We start from the raw sequence: 24,959 nt of genomic DNA, 5'->3' as shown, positions 1-24,959 counted from the left end.
ATTGATGAGAAGAAGAATTTTATTAGTTTGAATTAGCTAGACTGATTGTCTAAACTGATTAAAATTTACCAAATGATTATTCAGTTTTCCACTTCTGTCTACATGGGCAGTTGGTGTGTATAGATATATCTCAAATTTATTATGACAACAACAACAACAACAACAATAACAAAAACCACAACTACAACAACAGAATACAGTTCCCTGAATTAATCCAGTTTTGTAATTTAACTGGAAATATACGCAATCTCTTTTTCTTTAAGGTTGCAACAGACACAGTCAGTATATTTAGCTAGCAAATGGTTCACAGTCGAACACATTCAAAATTGGAATTATCACACGCTAAATCCAAAGCATTTCTGTTCCCCAAGGGCGGGGTGTTGATCGGACTCACCAGGCCAGAATCTGGAACTTGAAGAATATGGGCTTTTTCTTGTTTCTGAAGAGTAAAGCCCTGCTTTGGCTTCAGATTTTTAAAATTTTTCAGTTTCACAGGCTCTCTGGTCTCCTTGGCACAAGGCAGGAGGACGAGAATGTCTCTCCGGAATTTCGAATTCATTCCGAAGTAGATGATGGGATTGTAGAAGCTGGCCGACTTGGCAAACAGGCTGGCAAGGACGCTGGTTAAGTTGGGCACAGGATGGCCAAAGGCCGACCACATGGAAATGACAGCGTACGGAGACCAGGCTACAGTGAAGACTGTGCATATGACAATTGACACCTAGGAAACAAGAGCATATTGCCATATTTGCCCCAATACCACCCAAGGCAAGGCTACTTATAATGACGGCATTTATTAAGCGCTTACTACGTGCAAAGCACTGTTCTAAGCGCTGGGGAGGTTAATGGGAAGACTTGCCATTAGTTCCATCCAGATCCATAGAACCTGAGTGAAGTAGATAATTGCAAAAATTTCCAAAGAATTTCCAATGAGTTAGACGGGCAATCCGGAGAATTCCGGTTACCTCCTCCAAGAGGCCGTCCCTGACTAAATCCCCCTTTCCTCTACTTTCAGTCCTTTCTGTGTCACCCTGACTTGCTCCCTTTATTCATCCCCCTCCCAACCTCACAGCACTTATGTACATAGCTGCAATTTACTTGTACATATTTACTATTCCATTTATTTTGTTAATGATGTGCATCTAGCTTTATTTCTATTTATTCTGATGACTTGACACCTGTCCACATGTTTAGTTTTGTTGTCTGTCTCCCCCTTCTAGACTGTGAGCCCGTTGTTGGGTAGGGACCGTCTCTATATGTTGCCAACTTGTACTTCCCAAGTGCTTAGTACAGTGCTCTGCACACAGTAGGAGCTCAATAAACACGATTGAATGAATGAATGAATGTCTCCCACTCTAGATTATAAGATCATTGTGGACAGGCAATGTCCACATTATATTTATATTATACTGTATATTATACATTATACTATATTACATTATAATATATAGTATATATTATATATTTATATTATACTATATATATTATATATTTATATTTATATTATACTATATTTATTATTATAGTATTTTCTTCCAAGCTCTTAGTACAGTGCTCTGCACATAATAAGCGTTCAATAAACATAATTGATTGACAGATTGACTGACTGGTTTTGCTCCTAGAATTATCTAGCCTTAGAATGTAAGCTCCTTGTGGACAGGGATAGTGTCTGCCAACTGTATTAAACGTTCCCAAGTGCTTAGTACACTGCTCTGTATACATTCATTCAATCACATTTATTGAGCACTTAACTGTGGGCAGAAAACTGTACTAAGTACTTGGGAAAGTACAATACAACAATAAACAGACACATTCCCTGCACGCACCGAGCTTACAGTAAGTGCTCAATAAATACCACTGAGCGATTGACTGAATTTTTCCAGTTTGATTCCCTAGATCATCCCCAAATCCCTGGGCAACTGAACAGTCCTGAGGGAGGTTTTTAGAGGCTATTGCCATATTTGCCCCAATTCCACCCAAGGCAAGGCTACTTATAATGATGGCATTTATTAAGCGCTTACTATGTGCACAGCACTGTTCTAAGCGCTGGGGAGGTTACAAGGTGATCAAGTTGTCCCATGGCGGGGGCTCACAGTCTTAATCCCCATTTTATAGATGAGGTAACTGAGGCACAGAGAAGTCAAGTGACTTGCCCAAAGTCACACAGCTGACAATTGGTGGAGCTGGGATTTGAACCCATGACCTCTGGCTCCAAAGATCATATTCTTTCCACTGAGTCACGCTGCTTCTCTGCTTGAGCACAAAGTAGCCAAGAGGGGAGGGATAGGTAGAGGCCCTAACAGTTTGAGTAGAAAACAGCTCAATAGGGAACTAAATGGGAGAATAAGAACTTGGCTTTGTGGGGAAAGAGCGACAAAGATTTTTTATTTTAATGTTTGTTTGTTCCCCTACGCGCACTTCAGAAACCGAAAAGGGATGATGTGGGGCTTCTCCTTTCTTTCAGCTTCTCTCCATGCTCAGCTTCACTTTTAGGGCTGTGTTGCCTAGCAATAATAATAATAATAATGATGATGGCATTTATTAAGCGCTTACTATGTGCAAAGCACTGTTCTAAGCGCCGGGGAGTTTACAAGGTGATCGGGTTGTCCCACGTAGGGCTCACAGTCTTAATCCCCATTTTACAGATGAGGGAACTGAGGCACAGAGAAGTTAAGTGACCTGCCCAAAGTCACACAGCTGACAAGTGGCGGAGCCGGGATTTGAACCCATGACCTCTGACTCCAAAGCCCGGGCTCTTTCCACTGAGCCACGCTGCTTCCCAGGGAAGCAATGTGTGGGGGAAAGCAAAACAGCGCAGCGGGGAGTTGTTGTGCAGTGACTAGAGCATGGGTTTGGGAGTCAGAAGGTCATGGGTTCTAATCCTGGCTCTGCCACTAGTCTGCTGTGTGACCCTGGGCAAACCGCTTCACTTCTCAGTGCCTCAGTTACCTCATCTGTAAAACGGGGATCGAGACTGTGAGCCTCACGTGGGACAGGGACTGTGTCCAACCCAATTTGCTTATATCTATCCCGGCACTTAGTACAGTGCCTGGCAGAGAGCTCACCTCCTCCAGGAGGCCTTCCCAGACTTAGCCCCTTCCTTCCTCTCCCCCTCGTCCCCCTCTCCATCCCCCCATCTTACCTCCTTCCCTTCCCCACAGCACCTGTATATATGTATATATGTTTGTACAGATTTATTACTCTATTTATTTATTTATTTATTTATTTATTTATTTTACTTGTACATAGCTATTCTATTTATTTTATTTTGTTAGTATATTTGGTTTTGTTCTCTGTCTCCCCCTTTTAGACTGTGAGCCCACTGTTGGGTAGGGACTGTCTCTATACGTTGCCAATTTGTACTTCCCAAGCGCTTAGTACAGTGCTCTGCACATAGTAAGCGCTCAATAAATACGATTGATGATGATGATGATGGGTTCTAATCCCGGCTCTGCCACTAGTCTGCTGTGTGACCCTGGGCAAACCGCTTCACTTCTCAGTGCCTCAGTTACCTCATCTGTAAAACGGGGATCGAGACTGTGAGCCCCACGTGGGACAGGGCCTGTGTCCAACCCAATTTGCTTATATCTATCCCGGCACTTAGTACAGTGCCTGGCACATAGTAAGCTCATAACAAATACCATAATCATTATTATTATTATTAATTCATTCAACCAATCAAATTTATTGAACACTTCTTCCTTTTGTAAAAAGAACTCAAAGGGCACTTCATGTGCTTTTACCACTGTCTATGCTCCCTGTAGGATGGCCAAGAATAGGGTTAAAGGTTTATTCTCTTTAATTCTAATTTAATTAATTTAATTACGACGGAGGATAGAGCTTGGGCCTAAGAGTCAGAAGGACATGGGTTCTTAACCAACTCTGCTGTGGGACTTTGGGCAAGTCACTTTGCTTCTCTGTGCCTCAGTGACCTCATCTGTAAAATGGGGATTTAAGACTGTTCCATTGCACCATTTGTTCTCTTTAAACTTCATTTATCCAATCCAGAGAAATTATGAAAGTTTAGTTGTTTTCTACTTTCACTTTAACACTAACTCTAGAGTAGAGCATCTTTTTATGAAGTTTATAATCATTTTTCTTTTGATTCAAGGAGCTTTACCCCAAAAGTATTATATAATGAATAAAACGGTTGTGAATTTGGGTAAATTGCCACTTTTACATAGCCCCATACTAACAGGTGACAATGAAATCTCAACTACACGTCTATATAAATTTAATCAATTTAGGAGGGAGTTTGAGGGCTTCTTCAGAAACCTACAGCGCAGCGTGGCTCAGTGGAAAGAGCATGGGCTTTGGAGTCAGAGGTCAGGGGTTCGAATCCTGGCTCCACCACACGTCTGCCATGTGACCTTGGGCAAGTCACTTAACTTCTCTGAGCTTCAGTTACTTCATCTGTAAAATGGGGATTAAAACTGTGAGCCCCCCGTGGGACAACTTGATCACCTTGTATCCCCCCACCAGCGCTTAGAACAGTGCTTTGCACATAGTAAGCGCTTAACAAATGCCATTATTATTATTATTATCTGAGTACTGTAACTTTAGGCAAAATTTAAGAAAAGCGAAAAGTAAGGCTCTCATAGAGACATTCGCGCATCCAGAATACGGATTCAACCGCGTGCATTCTTAGTACAATTTGCTCTTAGAATTTTGGATTTGAAATATGCTTTTCTTTTTTGATTGAAGATCATTACAGGTCATGATCACTTTCTAATAGTTTCATCTTAAAAAAAAAGAAATGAATGTAAAACGAGTTAAATGAGAGAAAATATGAAAGAACACACCTTTGTTGATAACAACATTGAATTTCCACATTGGGGCACTATTGAGTTTCCTAACTATTGTGCCACATGTTCAAACATCACCAGAACACTTCAGTTCAACACACACAAAAAGAATCGTTTAGTTGCCCATAAATTCATTTGTTTTTAAACATCTTTTTCTCAACGAGGGTGTCCAATTCCTCCCTCAAGACTACATGTTTTCATGTTCTCAGGTGCAGAATGATAACGGTCGATAGGTTTTGTATCTGTAATTCAGAACCATTTGGAAAAGATTTAAATCAAACGAACTACCTTGCGGAAAATGCCAAGCGTGCATGAATTTCCCCTAGCCTGTAAATTCCCGCTCTAGACTATAAGCTCCTTGTGGACGGGGATCGTGTCTACCAACTCCATTGCACTGTACTCTCCCAAACACTTTATACTGTGCTCTGAACACAATAAATGGTCAACGAATACCACCGATTGATTGACTGATTGATAAAGTATGTGAAAATTGAATGCTGGAATGGAACTGTCTTCCCGGTGTTTGCTTCCACCAGTGTTAAAATAAACATTTCCTCTTTTCCCACTCCCTTCTGCATCGCCCTGATTCACTCCCTCTATTCACCCCTCCCTCAGCCCCATAGCACATACGTGCATATTCCATAATTGATTTATTTATACTAATGTCTGTCTCCTCTATCATCATCATCAATCATATTTATTGAGCGCTTACTGTGTGCAGAGCACTGTACTAAGCGCTTGGGAAGTACAAGTTGGCAACATATAGAGACAGTCCCTACCCAACAGTGGGCTCACAGTCTAAAAGGGGGAGACAGAGAACAAAACCAAACATACTAATAAAATAAATAGAATAGATATGTAAATAAAATAAATGGAATAGATATGTATTGTATATATGTATAAACTAGACTGTGAGCTAGTTCTGGGAAGGGAATGTGTCTACCAGTCCCGTTGTATTGTACTCATCCAAGCACTTAGTACACAGTAAGTGCTCAATAAATATGACTAATTTTCAATCTTCTTAAAGGCCTAACGTATTTTACCCAACATAACCATCAACCAAAAGTCTCTTCAAAAATATAATACTCTTAATTAGCCTTCAGCTGTGGTTAGAAGCCACACTCCCCAATGATTGGGACAGAGGCAAATTCAGATCATCAGAAATTTGGGAAACTTAACAATAGCCAGGGTTGATGATCTCAGATGGTGCACTCCGCAGTTTGGTTGATTGGAAGTATCTTTACAGTTATCTGAACTAATTCATGTAACAGTCAGACAATGCAGCTTTGGTTAGCCAGCATCCTGTTCTGAGTGTATGTACAGTTAGTTCTTATGTTGCCCGAAAACTGTATCTTAATGCTATAAATTAAGAAAATATGTTAACATATAAATCCCAGTTACCCAGTTGTATACTCAATCAGTGATAGACGATTAGTACAGATACAGTAAATCCCAAGACAGGGTAGATGACGTATGTTTCATTTGAAATAATAATAATAATTGTGGCATTTGTTAATGATAATGATGGCATTTACTAAGCGCTTACTATGTACAAAGCCCTGTTCTAAGCACTGGGGAGGTTACAAGGTGATCAGGTTGTCCCACGGGGGGGCTCACAGTCTTCATCCCCATTTGCCAGATGAGGCAACTGAGGCCCAGAGAAGTGAAGTGACTTGCCCAAAGTCACACAGCTGACAAGTGGTGGAGCCGGGATTTGAACCCACGACCTCTGACTCCAAAGCCCGGGCTCTTTCCACTGAGCCACACTGTTTCTCAAGTGCTTTGTTAAGCACTTATTGTGTGCCAGGCACTGATCTAAGGGCTGGGTTAGATACAAACTAATCAGGATGGACACAGTCTAGGTTCCATTTAGGGCTCACCGTCTTAATCCCCATTGTACAGATGAGGGAACTGAGGCAGAGAGAAGTGAAGTGGCTTGAGTCTAGGTCCCATTTAGGGCTCACAGTCTTAATCCCATTTTACAGATGAGGGAACTGAGGCAGAGAGAAGTGAAGTGGCTTGCCCTAGGTCACCCAGCAGACAAGCGGCGGAGCCAGAATTGGGACCCAGGTCCTTCTGACTCTCAGGCCAATGCTCTATCCAATAAGTCACATTGTTTCGCCATGAAATTCATAAGCCGCCCCTCCCTGGTGGCTTGGTATGGTGATCCAGTCGCCATTCGTTCAGTCGTATTTATTGAGCGCTTTACTGTGTGCAGAGCACTGGACTAAGCGCTCAGGAAGTACAAGTTGGCAACATCTAGAGACGGTCCCTACCCAACAACGGGCTCACAGGCTAGAAGGGGGAGACAGACGACAAAACAAAACATGTGGACGGGTGTCAAGCTGTCAGAACAAATAGAATTGGGTGCAGAGCAATGTACTAAGCACTTGGGAAATGCACCTGCTCTTAACTTTCTCTCTTTTCTGTCCTCACACAGTGGCTCTTAAAATGTCCTCTGAGGCCCATGTTCTCTCCTCCTCCGCACTCCCTCACTCCTGAATCCACACCTGTGATGGGCCCGTACCTTCCTAGTGGATGGACCCCGGGCTTGGGAGTCAGAAGGACGCCCTGGGTTCTAATTCCAGCTCTGCCACATGTCTGTTGTGTGACCTTGGGCCAGTCACTTCACTTCTCTGGGCCTTAGTTACCTCATCTGTAAAATGGGGAATAATAATAATAATGATGGCATTTGTTAAGCACTTACTATGGGCAAAGCACTGTTCTAAGCGCTGGGAGGATACAGGGTGATCAGGTTGTCCCACGTGGGGCTCACAATCTTAATCCCCATTTTACAGATGAGGGAACTGAGGCGCAGAGAAGAGAAGTGACTTGCCCAAAGTCACACAGCTGAGAAGTGGCAGAGCTGGGATTTGAACTCATGACCTCTGACTCTCAAGCCCAGGCTCTTTCCATTGAGCCACGCTGCTTCTCATAATAAGAGTGTGAGCCCCATATGAGAAGCAGCATGGCTCAGTGGAAAGAGCTTGGGCTTTGAAATCAGAGGTCATGGGTTCGAATCCTGACCCCACCACATGTCTGCTGTGTGACCTTGGGCAAGTTACTTAACTTCTCAGAGCCTCAGTTACCTCATCTGTAAAATGGGGATGATGACTGTGAGCCCCACGCGGGGCAACCTGATCACCTTGTATCCCCCCCAGTGCTTAGAACAGTGCTTTGCACATAGTAAGCGCTTAACAAATGCCATCATCATCATATGGGACAGGGACTGTAAGCAACCTGATTACCTTGAATCTACTCAGCACGTAAAACAGTGCATGGCACATAGTAAGTGCTAACAAGTTCCATTATTATTATTATTATTATTATTATTATTATTATTTCCCAGGTGCCCCTCCCTCCCTCACCAATAAGCAGTTTGGTGAGCAATCAGAAGCCACAGGCCAGTTGCATTTTTTGTATGTGGGGGAAGTGTGAAATGTTTGAGAGGGCATTCCGTTGTGGAGTCTACTGTGAAAAGAAGCAGAGAAGCAGCGTGGCTCAGTGGAAAGAGCCCGGGCTTTGGAGTCAGAGGTCATGGGTTCGAATCCTGGCTCCACCACGTCAGCTCTGTGACCTTGGACAAGTCACTTAACTTCTCTGAGCCTCAGTTACCTCATCTGTCAATGGGGATTGACTGTGAGCCCCACGTGGGACAACTTGATCATGTTATATCCCCCCAGCACTTAAAACAGTGCTTTGCACATAGTAAGTGCTTAACAAATGCCATCATTATTATTATTAAAATCATGAAGAAAAGTGAAATGACCCTGTTGAGGCTACAAAGTCCCTAACCTTATTTGTCCCACAAGCCTTTGATTATGGGCAGGGAACACGGCTGCTGACTATATTGTATTGTACACTCCTAAGAGCTTAGTACAGTGCTCTGCACATAGGAAGTGCTCAATAAATACCATCGATGATGATGATGACTGCTCTGCCGCATGTCTGCTGTGTGACCTTGGGCACGTCACTTAACTTCTCTGAGCCTCAGTTACCGCATCTGTAAAATAGGGATTAAGACTGTGAGCCCCCCGTGGGGCATAATAAGCACTTAACAAAGCACTTGAGAAGTAGTGTGGCTCAGTGGAAAGAGCCCAGGCTTTGGAGTCAGAGGTTGGGTTCAAATCCCGGCTCAACCACTTGTCAGCTGTATGACTTTGGGCAAGTCACTTAACTTCTCTGAGCCTCAGTTACCTCATCTGTAAAATGGGGATTAAGACTGTGAGCCCCCCGTGGGGCATAATAAGTGCTTAACAAAGCACTTGAGAGGTAGTATGGCCCAGTGGAAAGAGCCTGGGCTTTGGAGTCAGAGGTTGGGTTCAAATCCCGGCTCCACCACTTGTCAGCTGTGTGACTTTGGGCAAGTCACTTAACTTCTCTGGGCCTCAGTTACCTCATCTGTCAAATGGGGATGAAGACTGTGAGCCCCTCATGGGACAACCTGATCACCTTGTATCCCCTCAGCGCTCGGAACAGTGCTTTGCACATAGTAAGCGCTTAATAAATGCCATTATCATTATTATTTTATCGATCATGGGGACCTTCAGACACCTAACACCGGTGGTTGGTGAGGGGAAATCTTCCTACCTCCATTCTTTTCCTTGGTATTTTTGTATGTTTGTTAGAGTCATATACATGGAACAATGAAGTGTAACTGTGGAATTATAAAATTAGGGAAAGGGGAGGAATGTTAGCATTTTTTTTGCATTAAAATCCTTCCATTTCCATTACTGCAGAGAAGAAACAAACCCTGGTCACGTCTCGATCCAGCCGTCTCTGCCTGTCAGACGGGTCAGTCGCTCCAGCTAGGGCATGGCTTGACTTGATCACCTTGATGATGGACACATAACAGAAGAACATGATGGACACAGGGAGGAAGAAACAGCAGATGAAAATAGAAATAATGTAGGACTTGCAGATGGAAGAAAAGTTTGCTTTAGCCCAATCGATTTCACAAGTGCCGTACATGCGATCTGAAAGAGAGAATCAGTAAGCTCTACTTATTTTATTTTGTTAGTATGTTTGGTTTTGTTCTCTGTCTCCCCCTTCTAGACTGTGAGCCCACTGTTGGGTAGGGACTGTCGCTATATGTTGCCAACTTGTACTTCCCAAGCGCTTAGTACAGTGCTCTGCACACAGTAAGCGCTCAATAAATACGATTGATTGATTGATTGATTTTGTGATCAGATCATTTGACCAGTTCTCCCTCAATTGATCGTCTTCACTCAGCCCTGACCGTGTGCAGAGCACTGTACTAAGCGCCTGGTAGACACGTTCCCTGCCCACGATGAGCTTACAGTCTTGCAGTAGCAAGTAGTGCCCCAACCACTCTCCTGCTCGATACAGTAATAATAATAATAATAATGATGGCATTTATTAAGTGCTTACTATGTGCAAACCACTATTCTAAGCACTGGGGAGGTTACAAAGTGATCAGGTTGTCCCACAGGGGGCTCACAATCTTAATCCCCATTTTACAGATGAGGTAACTGAGGCACAGAGAAGTTAAGTGACTTGCCCAAAGTCACACAGCTGACAATTGGAGGAGCCGGGATTTGAACCCATGACCTCTGACTCCAGAGCCCGGGCTCTTTCCACTGAGCCACACTGCTTCTGCACGCAGTAAGCACTCAGTAAATATGATTGATGGATGACGATGATTTGAAAACATACCAATAGAATTTCAAAGCTAAAAACAGCAGTGACCGATTCAAGAGAATCATGATAGCTTTTCCATTCTTCCAGTAGTTTTGTTGAACGCCAACTGCTTGTGTAGCACTGTACTAATTGCTTGACTGCATAAAATAAAGTAAAAGATGTGCTATCTGCCCTTGAGGAGTTTACAAGATAATTGAGGATGCAGTTAGACTTGGATTATATACACACAAAAAGATTAAGAATAGAAAACTAGATTCTAATTCTAGATCCTGGGGTTCTAATCCTGCTCCGTCACTTGTCCGCTGCTTAAACTTGGGCAAGTCACTTAGCTTCTCTAAGCCTCAGTGACCTCATCTGTAAAATGGGATTTATACTGTGAGTCCTATATGGGATAGGGACTGTGTCCAACCTGATTATCTTGTATCTATCCCAGAGCTCAGTGTGGTGACTGGCACACAGTAAGCATTTAACGAATGCCATTCTAAAAAAAGCAAAAATGACTACATTGATACACAAATAAATGCTAAGGATGGTGGCAATTCTTTCACCATCAAATTCTTGTGCGGTTCACACACAATAACCTGAAGCTCTCTACTTTACCTTTGAGACTGCGAGCCCACTGTTTTAGACTGTGAGCCCACTGTTGGGTGGGGACTGTCTCTATATGTTGCCAATTTGTACTTCCCAAGCGCTTAGTACAGTGCTCTGCACATAGTAAGCGCTCAATAAATACGATTGATGATGATCTTTCAGTTACCGTATCCCAGGCAGTGGCTTATATGCCTGTCTGCTGTCACTGGACTGAGTGCTTCACTAACCCTGGGGACAACCTGAAGTATCGTGTAAGTTCCGTGAGGGCAGGGATGATATCTACCATCTCTACTATATTGTACTTTTTTAAGTGCTTAGAACAGGGCTCTGAACACATTAAGTGCTGACTGATTGAAGTGAGTTCCTTTCCTTCTGGGTGTTGAAGTTTTTTTGTTTTTTTTTATATACTTATTAAGTGCTTACTATGTGCCAGATACTGTACAAAGTGCTGGGCACCGTACGAAGCACTGGAGAGATGGACTCTCCCTTTTAGACTGTGAGCCCACTGTTGGGTAGGGACTGTCTCTATATGTTGCCAACTTGTACTTCCCAAGCGCTTAGTACAGTGCTCTGCACACAGTAAGCGCTCAATAAATACGATTGATTGATTTTAGCATAAGCCTTTTAGAGAAGCAGCGTGGCTCAGTGGTAAGAGCCCGGGCTTTGGAGTCAGAGGTCATGGGTTCAAATCCCGGCTCCGCCAATGGTCAGCTGTGTGACTTTGGACAAGTCACTTAAACTTCTCTGTGCCTCAGTGACCTCATCTGTAAAATGGGGGTTAAGACTGTGAGCCCTCCGTGGGACAATCTGTTCACTTTGTAACCTCCCCAGAGCTTAGAATAGTGCTTTGCACATAGTAAGCACCTAATAAATGCAATCATTATTATTATTATCTGTACCTCCCCAGTGCTTAGAACAGTGCTTTGCACATAGTAAGCGCTTAATAAATGCCACTATTATTATTATTATAAGCCAGGTCCTTGACCTTTGACCCCTGCAAGGCTCTATTTCAGATAATAATAATAATGATAATGATGGCATTTGTTAAGCACTTACCATGTGTGAAGCACTGTTCTAAGCGCTGAGGGGGATACAAGGGGATCAGGTTGTTCCATGTGGGGCTCACAGTCTTAATCCCCATTTTACAGATGAGGTAACTGAGGCTCAGAGAAGTTAAGTGACTTGCCCAAGGTCACACAGCAGACGAGTGGCGGAGCCGGGGTTAGAACCCATGACTGCCAACTTGTACTTCCCAAGTGCGTGGTACAGTGCTCTGCACACAGTAAGCGCTCAATAAATGATTGAATGTATTATTATTATTAGTCAATCAATCAATCAATCGTATTTATTGAGCACTTACTGTGTGCAGAGCACTGTACTAAGCGCTTGGGAAGTACAAGTTGGCAACATATAGCGACAGTCCCTACCCAACAGTGGGCTCACAATCTAAAAGGGGGAGACAGAGAACAAAACCAAACATACTAACAAAATAAAATAAATAGAATAGATATGCACAAGTAAAATGAATAAATAAATAAATAGAGTAATAAATATGTGCAAACATATATACATTATTATTATTATGGTATTTTTGAATGACCTCTGACTCCCAAGCCTGTGCTCTTTCCATTGAGCCCCTGCTCTCTGTACACATGTAAACTTTCATCCTTCCACTAATCATTTTTTGGATGTGGTCTAGATTAGACCATAATGATTCGGAGTATTCCTGAGCTGTTGGCTTTTTTCTGCTGTAAAGCCAAAAGACGGACTGTATTCCAATCCATCCATTTCGAAGCAATGTGCTCATGCATATAGAGAAGTGACTGGTTGATAAAGAGATTCTTCTTGAAATGGGATGCATTTTCTAAAATAAAAGAAATCCAGTACCTGTGTAGCTGCCCCATCCCAGAACAGGTGCTGCTGACCAGAATAATGCTGATACCCAGATGAGAATCAGGGCCACAGTGATGTTGGTGTTATTGAGGAAGTGACCTTGAAAAATGGCACAGTACAGAGAGAATCAATCACAAAACTTACCTCCACACACACAAAAATAGAGAGAGTCCTGACTGCTGTCAAAAGATTCCATAGGCTCTAAATTAGGATGATTTTTGAGGAGCGAAAGAAGTCTTTTATCAATTTATATCTGCCTCAGCACTTAGTGCAGTGCTTAGCATATCGTGAGCTCTGAACATATACAGTTATTATTATTATTCATTCATTCAATTGTATTTATTGAGCGCTTACTGAGAAGCAGTGTGGCTTAGTGGAAAGAGCATGGGCTTTGGAGTCAGAGGTCATGGGTTCAAATCCCGGCTCCACAACTTGTCAGCTGTGTGACTTTGGGCAAGTCACTTCACTTCCCTGTGCCTCAGTTTCCTCATCTGTAAAATGGAGATTAAGACTGCAAGCCCCCCATGGGGCAACCTGATCGCCTTGTAACCTCTCCAGCGCTTAGAACAGTGCTTTGCACATAGTAAATGCTTAATAAGTGCCATTATTATTATTATTATTATTATTATTATTGGGAAGTACAAGTTGGCAGCATATACAGTCCCTACCCACAATGGGCTCACAGTTTAGAAATCATTATTATTATTATTATTATTATTAGGATTGGGAAATAGAGCCTGTCTCATCATTGTGCTTCAATACAACACAAATGGAATAATAATAATAATTATGGTACTTGTTAAGTACTTACTATGTGCCAGGCACTGTTCTAAGTGCTGAGGTAAATACAAATTAATCATGTTGGACACAGCCCCTGTCCCTCATGGGCCTCCAATCAATGCCCACTTTACAGATGAGGTAACTGAGGCTCACAGAAGTGAAATGACTAGTCCAAGGTCACACCGCAGACAAGTGGCGGAGCTGGGATTAGAGCGCATGACCTCATGACTCCCAGCCCCGTGCTCTATCCACTAGGCCATGTTGCTTCAAGTCTATGACATTTAGTGCAATCTGTTCACTTCCCTTCTTCCTGGTTAACTTCTGAGAGGAGTTTTCCCTTTTATGCCTTCCAAAACTGCCACCTACATTTCTCCTTCCTCCTGAGAGAAAGAGAAGTGACTCTCTTTTGTCCTTCTTCCTAAATCCCGTCTACTTGATAGGCTATTTCAGATCTCCAGTCAGCCCACCCCAGTCTTTCCACTTAGCTGCTTTCGATTCTGACAATATAGTAGAGTTCAAAGCAGCATTGTAAAAACAAAAAAATCAGCCTTGATTAGAACAAACTGATCGTTTACAAACTGATAGTTTACTGAAAGTTTACTCAAGGAACAACACAGAGTTTAACTATTCGTTGGTTTGATTAAATTGTTTGGAAGGGGAGGAAATACAGCGGCTGAAATATGATAAATGAAAAAGGATTACATTGGAAACTGCAGAACCACAAGATCAACATCTCTATTTAAATGAAGATGCAGATTATATTTATTACCAATCAACCAATGGTATTTATTGAGCACTTACTGTGTGCAGAGCACTACACTAAATGCTTGGGAAAGCGCTACAATATAATATTTATTGAGCACTTACTGTGTGCAGAGCACTATGCTAAATGCTTGGGAAAGCGCTACAATATAATATTTATTGAGCACTTACTGTGTGCAGAGCACTATGCTAAATGCTTGGGGAAGTACTACAATGTAATAAAGTCGATAGGGGAAGGAGGAGAGGAAAATGGGGGCTCAGTGGGGGAAGGCCTCCTGGAGGAGGTGAGCTCTCAGTAAGGCTTTGAAGGGAGGAAGAGAGCTAGCTTGGATGTGTGGAGGGAGGGCATTCCAGGACAGGGGATCTTCCCATCTTCCATCTCCCATCTTCCCTCCTGTGGCGAACGAACACTGGTCATATGCCCACCTGCCCTGCACTAAGCACCTGCCCTGCCCTCTGGAAATGCTACCCATCGCGAGGCAAGGACCCGTGACTTTCCACTAAGCGACTGGGCCATCCCACTGGCCCTCGGCTTTTAGCTCTTTGCTTTCCCGTGCTGGTCGTCTGCCAGCCAAGGTGAACAGGCCATTAAGGCCTGTTGATAGATAGCTAACTAGGATAGATAGCTCCCTATCCGCAAGGAGCTTACAGTCTAATTAGAATTAGAATAAATTACAGATTGAAGGAACAGTACAGTATAAAAATGGACTTATATGGGAAGCAACATGGCCTAATGGCCTAGTGGATAGAGAACCAGTCTGGAAGTCAGACGGACCTGGGTTCTAATTCATTCGTTCATTCATTCAATCGTATTTATTGAGCGCTTACTGTGTGCAGAGCACTGTACTAAGCGCTTGGGAAGTACGAGTTGGCAACATATAGAAACGGTCCCTACCCAAACTGTTACTTGTCTGCTGCATGACCTTGGTCAAGTCATTTAATTTATCTGTGCCTCAGTTACCTCATCTATAAACTGGAGCTTAATACTGTGAGTCGCTTGTGGGACATGAACTGTTTCCAACCTGACTAGCTTGTATCCACCTCAGTGCCTGGCACATAGTAAGCACTTAACAAATACCAAAAACCCCCAAACAAAAACAAACAAAAATTGCATAAATACTGTGGGGTGGAGTGAGAATCAATAAAGATAAAGGGACACCCAATCCAGAGCCTAGTTCAACTATCATCTCTATGCTGATGACACCCAAGTCTACATCTCCACCCCATCCTCTCTCCCTCCCTCCAGGCTCGTATCCCCTCCTGCCTTCAGGACATCTCCATCTGGATGTCTGCCGGCAATCTAAAACTCAATATGTCCAAGACTGAACTCCTTATCTTCCCTCCCAAACCCTGCCCTCTCCCTGACTTTCCCGTCACTGTAGAAGGCACTACCACCCTTCCCATCTCACAAGCCCGCAACCTTGGTGTCATCCTCGACTCCGCTCTCTCGTTCACCCCACACATCCAATCCGTCACCAAAGCCTGCTGGTCTCACCTCCACAACATTGCCAAGATCCACCATTTCCTCTCCATCCAAACCGCTACCTTGCTGGTTCAATCTCTCATCTTATACCGACTGGATTACTGCATCAGCCTCCTCCCTGATCTCCCATCCTCCTGTCTCTCCCCACTTCAGTCTATACTTCACTCTGCTGCCCAGATTATCTTTGTGCAGAAACGCTCTGGGCATGTTACTCCCCTCCTCAAAAATCTCCAGTGGCTGCCTATCAACCTACGAATCAAGCAAAAACTCCTCACTCTTGGCTTCAAGGCTGTCCATCACCTTGCCCACTCCTACCTCACCTCCCTTATGTCCTTCTCCAGCCCAGCCCGCACCCTCCGCTCCTCTGCCGACGCTCGCCTCCTCACTGGGCCTAGTTCTCGCCCGGCCCACGTCCATCCCCTGGCCTGGAATGCCCTCCCTCCACACATCCGTCAAGCTAGCACTCTTCCTCCCTTCAAAGCCCTACTGAGAGCTCAACTCCTCCAGGAGGCCTTCCCAGACTGAGCCCCCATTTTCCTCTCCTCCTTCTCCTCCCCACAGCACTTGTATATATATATTTGTACAGATATATTACTCTATTTATTTTACTTGTACGCATTTACTATTCTATTTATTTTGGTAGAGGTGCATATAGCTTTAATTCTGTTTGTTCTGATGATTTTGACACCTGTCTACATGTTTTGATTTGTTGTCTGTCTCTCCCTTCTAGACTGTGAGCCCATAGTTGGGTAGGGACCGTCTCTATATGTTGCCGACTTGTACTTCCCAAGCGCTTAGTACAGTGCTCTGCACACAGTAAGAACTCAATAAATACAATTGAATGAATGAATGAATAGTTAACGCAGAGAGGAGAGAGAATAGGGGAAATAAACACTTAAAAGGCAACAGGGTACTAAATTGTATCCAGCATGACTTTGTAAAGAAATCCTGTCAGGCTAAACTAATCTCTGTTTCTAATATGAGCCTGATAGACAATTGATCTAATCTTGGAAGTCACTGCCCAAAAGGGAAGAAATGGATCCAGTCTATCTCGATTTTAGCAGCTCTTTAGGTTCTATACTGTAGACATACTCATTAATAAATTAGGACACCACCAATTTTGATTTGATAAAGGGGAACTGAAATCAGAAGCGGCGGGGGGGTGGGGGGTGGCCTAAAGGCCACATGTGATAGCACAAAGATGCTGAACTGAAAGACAGAATTAAGTCCATAACCTCAGCTTGGGGGAGTACATTTCTAATCTTTCAGAGGAGGATAAAACCCAAGGCTATTTTGGTTCGGTGGTTTGATATTTAATCATTAGAGTCATGGCTCACAAGGTTACAGGTTGTCAAAAGGGGCAATGAAGTGGAAAGACCTCTTGATGGCTGAGTTAGTGCTGAAGTGGAATGTCACCCCTGCAACACTATGGCTGTCTATAATTCCTCTGAGTAGACACCGAGCCTTTACGAGCAGGGATCGGATCTTTACGAGGTGCCAGGGTTTTACAAAAATAGTCACAAGAAGAAGTAATCCGCGCTCCATTATAAGCCTGCAGTATGTTAATAAAGGGCCATAGTCCAGGCCGAGAATATCATTGTGTTTAGTTGTTCAAAATTCAGAATGATCTGAATACACCTTTTAAAAAAAATCTTGCTTCAAAACAGATGGGATTTTCCAGGGTTTAATGAGAATAGATTTGCCAAAAAGAATATCTGCTTTATTTAAGTTTATGAATAAATTCTTACCCCTGTGGGGATGACATCCTTTAATGTAGCGAGTTACGCTAATCATTGCAAGAGTATTAATGCTAGCCAAACCAAAGAGCAGTGTCAGAAATCCATCAACCTATAATGGAAACAAAAGAATGGATTTATAAGTAGAAGCAAAAGCAACCCAAGACCAAAGTACTATATCGAAACTGCAAACGAAATCTAGTGTAAGATTTACACAGAGATATAACTGTGCATTTGTGTGTAGGTAGATGATTTATATTTGGCTAATATACAATATGTGTGTGGGTGCGGATTGGGGGCCTTCATTTTTAGAAATGACATTTCTGATGCTGAGATCCTATTCGTGAATGCCATTGTGGTTGGAAAGGCTAATGTGAGACCACGATTCCTTCCACAATGTGGGTGTGTAAGGAATGATCATTACAGTTGGGACTCAGAGGTCGTGGGTTCTAATCCCAGCTCTGCCACTTGTCAGCTGTATGACCAGGGGCAAGTCACTTAACTTCTCTGTACCTCAGTTACCTCATCTGTAAAATGGGGATTAAGACTGTGAGCCCCAAGTGGGATTACCTTAGAACAGTGTCTGGCACAGAGTAAGTGCTTAGCAAATACCATCATCATTATTATTATTATTATTATTATTATTATTATTATTATTATTATTATTATTATTATTATTATTTCTGTGCCTGTCTCTGCTTTAGAATCTGCCTTTTGCTATTCTGAACTACATGAAACTTTCATTCAAAGAGAGCAACCTGTCTCTGTCTTTTTTTATGGTATTTGTTAAGTGCTTACTATGCGCCAGGCACTGTTCTAAGCGCTGGGGTAGATACAGGGTAATCAGGTCCATGTCCATGGACATAGTCCATGTTCCACATGGGTCTCACATTCTTAATCCCCATTGTATAGAGGGGACAACTGAGGCACAGAGAACCCCCAGGGTCCCAAAGCAGACGAATGGTGGAGCAGGGATTAGAAGTCAGGACCTTCCGATTCACAGGCCTGAGCTCTAGCCACTAGACCACACTGCTTCCCATCAGCTGGTCTGTCTAAGGCAGCCCAATGTTCTAGGCTTCGGGGACTGAGACTGAGCTTCACTATGTCTTCAACCGTGTAGTCTTTAAATCCTGTTAGCCATTCCATTCTTTTGTTGGGACCTATGGTGTTGCTTGTTAACATTTCTTCAACGTTTGGGAGCTAACAGCCTTCAGGACCTCACTGGGGCAAGCTTGTTCAGCTATTTGATAATGATAATAATAATAACTGTGGTATTTGTTAAGTGCCAGGCACTGTACTAAGCACTGGTGTATACAAGGTAATTGGGTTGAACATTATTATCATTATTGTAAGAATTTGTAAAGTGCTTACTTTTTGCTTTGTTTTGTTTGTCTCTTCACTTCTAGACTGTGAGCCCGTTGTTGGGTAGGGATTGTCTCTATTGCCAAATTGTACTTTGCAAATGCTTAGTACAGTGTGACTGAATAAATGAATGTATGTACTAAGCATTGGGGTGGATACAAGGAAATCGGGTTGGACCAGTTCCGGTCCCATGTGGGGCTCACAGTCTCAATCCCCATTTTACAGATGAGATAACTGAGGCACAGAGAAGTGAAGTGACTTGCCCAGCTGTGTGACCCTGGAAGACAAGTGGAAGGGCCAGGATTAGAACCCATGACCTCCTGACTCCCAGGCTGGTGCTCCATCCACTATGTTATGTTGCTTCTCTTGGTCCCTGCCCACATTTGTTTTACAGTTTTAATCCCCATTTTACAGATGACATAACTGAGGCACAGAGAAGTGAAGTTACTTGTCCAAGGTCACCCAGCAGACAAGTGGCAGAGCTGGGATTAGAACCCAGGTCCTAGTAGATCCAGTAGTTTTACTCCCAGTTATGGGGAGGGTTGGACATCCCAGCAGCCTTAACAACCAAGAGGCCTTCCCTGACTAATCCCTCATTTTCTTTTCTCCATATTCCTTCTGTGTCACCCTGAGTTGCTCCCTTTATTCATTTCCTCTCCCAACCCCACAGTAATTAGGTACATATCTGTAGTTTATTTACAGTCATGTCTGTCTCCCCCTCCAGACTGTAAGCTAACTGAGGGCAGGGAACGTGTCTGTTACATTGTTATATTGTACTCTCCCCAAGTGCTTAGTACAGTGTGCTGCATACAGTAAGCACTCCACAAATACAATTGACTGACTGACCTTTGACTTGATATGGGAGCTTGATGCCCCATTGTCTCTGCATTCTTCCTTGGTCTATTAATTGTCCACAAATTTGAGTTAGCTGTGGCTTAGTGGAAAGAGCACAGGCTTGGGAATCAGAAGTGGTGGGTTCTAATCCCGGCTCCACCACTTGTCAGCTGTGTGACTTGGGGCAGTGGGGATTAAGACTGTGAATTCACCGCACTCAGTAGGTTCTGAGTTATTGATTGATTGATTAACCAATCAGAGGTATTCATCATTTCTTCTGTCTCTGCTCCTCTAAAACCCTTGCACTGCCACCCTCTTTTTTCACCGTTGCTATGGAGAAGCAGCGTGGCTCAGTGGAAAGAGAACGGGCTCTGGAGTCAGAGGTCAGGGGTTCAAATCCCAACTCCACCAATGGTCAGCTGTGTGACTTTGGACAAGTCACTTCACTTCTCTGTGCCTCAGATACCTCATCTGTAAAATGGGGATTAAGACTGTGAGCACCACCACGTGACACAACCTGATCACCTTGTAACCTCCCCAGCACTTAGAACAGTGCTTTGCACATAGTAAGTGCTTAATAAATGCCATTATTATTATTATTATTACTCTCCTCATGTGCCAGGACTAGCTTTATCCTAGCTTTAGAAAGATCTTATTTTTAAAAGCAATAGTCTCTCCTTCAAACAAAAAAGAACATTATAGATATTCTATGTTGCTACTGAAAGACTTTGTCCACATGGTATCTGTGGACAACAGAAGGTTGGAAAATAGGATCCGCATTTAAACGTCACCTAAGGACCTATTGATGTAAATAAACTGCACCGATGTAAATAAATTATATATGGCCCTACTGAGAGCTCACCTCCTCCAGGAGGCCTTCCCAGACTGAGCCCCTTCCTTCCTCTCCCCCTCGTCCCCCTCTCCACCCCCCCATCTTACCGTATCCTTCCCTTCCCCACAGCACCTGTATATACGTATATATGTTTGTACATAGTTATTACTCTATTTTACTTGTACATATCTATTCTATTTATTTTATTTTGTTAGTATGTTCGGTTTTGTTCTCTGTCTCCCCCTTTTAGACTGTGAGCCCACTGTTGGGTAGGGACTGTCTCTATATGTTGCCAACTTGTACTTCCCAAGCGCTTAGTACAGTGCTCTGCACACAGTAAGCGCTCAATAAATACGATTGATGATGATGATATAAAATAAACCAACCAAATAAAATCCCCAAAGCGCTCACACCGAAAATGTGACTGAAATAGGAAAACAACAATTAGATGTAATAAATGAAATGGAGGAATCAGATTAACAAAAAATAAGTAGCCCGTGAAAACTCAGGAAGTGTATTCAGGGAATTTTTGAAGCTATGAACGGTGTCTCTTTCCATTAGATCTCTTTACTTTTCAACGTGAAAAGAGGAGAAACTAGAGAAGCAGCCTGCCCTAGTGGATAGAGCACAAGCCTAGGAGTCAGAAGGATCTAGGTCTTAATCCCGGCTCTGCCATTCGTCTGCTGTGTGACTTTGGGCAAGTCACTTCATTTCTGTGCCTCAATTATTTCATCTATAAAACGGGGATTACTACTGTGAGTCCCATGTGGGACATGAACTGTGTCCAAATTGATTAGCTTGTATCTAACCCCGTACACAGTCCCTTGCATATAGTGAATGCAGCCTGGCTCAGTGGGAAAAGCCTGGGTTTTGGAGTCAGAGGTCATGGGTTCAAATCCCGACTCCCACGCTTGTCAGCTGTGTGACTTTGGGCAAGTCACTTAACTTCTCTGCGCCTCAGTTACCTCATCTGGAAAATGGGGATTAAGACTATGAGCCCCCCGTGGGACAGCCTGATCACCATGTAACCTCCCCAGCGCTTAGAACAGTGCTTTGCACATAGTAAGCACTTAATAAATGCTATCATTGTTATTATTATTAAATACCATTAAAAAAGAAAGAAAACAATAAGGGACCCAGGAAATCTGCTGGCAATGTCATCAACTACAATGGATCATTTTTCATATTTGACCTTCAGGGCAGTGCCTTCCATATAGTGGATACAGCAGGGGCCTGAGCGTCAGAAGGACCTGGGTTCTAATTGTGGCTCTGCTACTTGTCTGCTGTGTGACCTTGAACAAGTGATTTAACTTCTCTGTGCCTCAGGTACCTCATCTGTAAAACAGGGATTAAGGCTGTGAGCCCCATGTGGGACATGGACTCTGTCCAACCTAATTATCTTGTATCTACCCCAGGGCTTTATACAGTGCCTGGCACATAATAAGTGCTTAACAAATACCAAAACCCCCCCCACAAAACCCAAAAACCAAAAACCCGGCAGCATTACTCTCTTTTTGCAAACAGAAGAAACTAAAACAGGCAGGTTAGAGGTTTGACTTCATTCATTCATTCAGTCATTCATTCAATTGTATTTATTGAATGAATAAAGAGAAGCAGTGTGGCTCAGTGGAAAGAGCCCGGGCTTTGGAGTCAGAGGTCATGGGTTCAAATCCCGGCTCCACCACTTGTCAGCTGTGTGACTTTGGGCAAGTCACTTCACTTCTCTGGGCCTCAGTTACCTCATCTGTAAAATGAGGTAAAATAAGACTGGGAGCCCCCCGTGGGACAACCTGATTACCTTGTAACCTCCCCAGTGCTTAGAACAGTGCTTTGCACATAGTAAACGCTTAATAAATGTCATCATCATCATCATCATTCTCTGGGCCTCAGATACCTCATCTGTAAAATGAGGTAAAATAAGACTGTGAGCCCCCTGTGGGACAACCTGATCACCTTGTAACATCCCCAGCGCTTAGAACAGTGCTTTGCACATAGTAAGTGCTTAATAAATGCCATCATTATTGCTATTATTATTAAGCGCTTACTGTGTGCAGAGCACTGTACTAAGCACTTGGGAAGTACAAGTTGGCAACATATAGAGACAGTCCCTACCCAACAATGGGCTCAAAATCTAGACTTCCTCTTACGGCAGAGAGAACCCCCAGGGATAGAATGGTAAACTCTTGGGATCATGTTGATGGAGTCTTTAAAGAGTCACCCTCCCCTGAGGGGCACAGAAAGATGTTTTGGTTCTATTTTGGGGAACAGCCCAGTACAAAGGGACACGAAGGTGACCGGAACAAGTCCAATGCAGCTCCAAAAGGCTCTGCAGAGCCTCCTCTGTAAACGTGGCTCCTCTCCAAAATTACACATCCCTGTGAAATTCAGAAAGGTCCTGCCATCAGCATCAATACAGATGGATGGATGGATCTTTTCCTGGGTAGATGGAATTCCTGAGGACATGGAGAGCTCCTCACCCTTTGGCCTTTTTGTCCATGGGGAATTTTCCGCCTAGGTAATTTAGCTGTCATAGTCCAGTTCATCTGGGGACTGTTAGTAGAATGGCCTGAAATTTTAGGCTATTTATAGCAAAAGGGGAGTGGATGTACTGTGAGAGATTTTTCAGGTGTAGCATTCTGACTGTCAAGTCAGGAATTCTCCTAGAGTTCTCGTCGTCCCAAGAGATTAATGCATTTCAATAGATCTCATTTGAATGCATCTACACAGAACTCTAAAAGATAGGAATGCCTGCATTTATGACAGTAATTTTTTGAGGGGAGTGTGAATGTGGTTGACAAAAGCCATTTATGAGATCAATGCTTATCCAGCAATCTCTTCCACCAATTAAAACCCTCCAATTAATAATGATGATGATGACGGTATTTGTTAAGTGCTTACTATGTGCCAGGCACAGTACTAAATGCTGGGGAAGATGCAAGCAAGTTGTGTTGGGCACAGTTTTTTCCTCTCCTCCTCTCCATCCCCCGGGCCCTACCTCCTTCCCCTCCCCACAGCACCTGTATATATGTTTGTACAGGTTTATTACTCTATTTATTTTACTTGTACATATTTACTATTCTATTTATTTTGTTAATGATGTGCATTTAGCTTTAATTCTATTTGTTCTGGCGCCCTGACACCTGTCCATATGTTTTGTTTTATTGTCTGTCTCCCCCTTCTAGACTGTGAGCCCCTTGTTGGGTAGAGACCGTCTCTATGTGTTGCCAACTTGTACTTCCCAAGCGCTTAGTACAGTGCTCTGCACACAGTAAGTGCTCAATACGATTGAATGAATGAATGAGTCCATTCAGGGTTCACAGTCTCAATCCCCATTTTACAGATGAGGTAACTGAGGCACAGGGAAGACAAGTGACTTGCCCATGGTCACAGAGCAGACAAGTGGCGGAGCAGGGATTAGAACCCATGACCTTCTGACACCCAGGAAGCAGCGTGGCTCAGTGGAAAGAGCTCGGGCTTTGGAGTCACAGGTCATGGGTTCAAATCGTGGCTCCGCCACTTAGCTGTGGGACTTTGGGCAAGTCACTTCACTTCTCTGGGCCTCAGTTCCCTCACCTGGAAAATGGGGATGAAGTCTGTGAGCCCCACGTGGGCCAACTTGATTACCTTGTATCTACCCCAGCGCTTAGAACAGTGCTTTGCACATAGTAAGCGCTTAATAAATGCCGTCATTATTATTATTATTTATTAATGCTGCTTCTTCAATTATGAGTGGCCAGCTACATTATCATGGCAAGTGCCTGGAAGTCTTTTAGACTGTGAGCCCACTGTTGGGTAGGGACTGTCTCTATGTGATGCCAATTTGTACTTCCCAAGCGCTTAGTACAGTGCTCTGCACATAGTAAGCGCTCAATAAATACGATTGATTGATTGATTGATTGATTGGAAGGCCTCAGAACATCAGGTAGGGGGCTGGCTGGAGGTTATTCCCTACATTTCTTTGGTGTTTGATAGGGACTGTGTCCAACTCAATTGGCTTGTATCCGCCCCCAGAGCTTAGTACAGTGCTTGGCACAAAGTAAGCACTTAACAAATACCATTATTATTACTATTATTATTATTATTATTATTATTATTATTATATCATGTGCCCTGTGGCCTGTGGTAGGTTGAAGTCTTACTGTTTTGTTTTGTTGTCCGTCTCCCCCTTCTAGACTGTGAGCCCTTTGTTGGGTAGGGATTGTCTCTCTCTGTTGCCAACT

The 24,959-nt window shown here is 43.3% G+C and overlaps 1 protein-coding gene across 1 annotated transcript in view; it reads right to left on the bottom strand.

Moving 5' to 3' along the window:
- Window positions 1-304: 304 nt before the first annotated feature.
- The window catches only part of LOC119949822 (opsin-5-like), a 36,615-nt gene continuing 11,960 nt past the window's right edge, over window positions 305-24,959 (bottom strand). The window contains exons 3-5 of the mRNA XM_038771662.1: window positions 17,724-17,823; window positions 9,558-9,664; window positions 305-721 (exon numbers count right to left, since the gene is read on the bottom strand). Coding sequence (XP_038627590.1) covers window positions 305-721; window positions 9,558-9,664; window positions 17,724-17,823 — 624 coding nt within the window. The remainder of the gene's footprint in view (window positions 722-9,557; window positions 9,665-17,723; window positions 17,824-24,959) is intronic.

Source organism: Tachyglossus aculeatus, chromosome X1 (assembly GCF_015852505.1).
Source record: "Tachyglossus aculeatus isolate mTacAcu1 chromosome X1, mTacAcu1.pri, whole genome shotgun sequence".
NCBI lineage: Eukaryota > Metazoa > Chordata > Mammalia > Monotremata > Tachyglossidae > Tachyglossus > Tachyglossus aculeatus.
The sequence above is the reverse complement of the archived record's forward strand: the minus strand, read 5'-3'. Positions and strand labels throughout refer to the sequence as shown.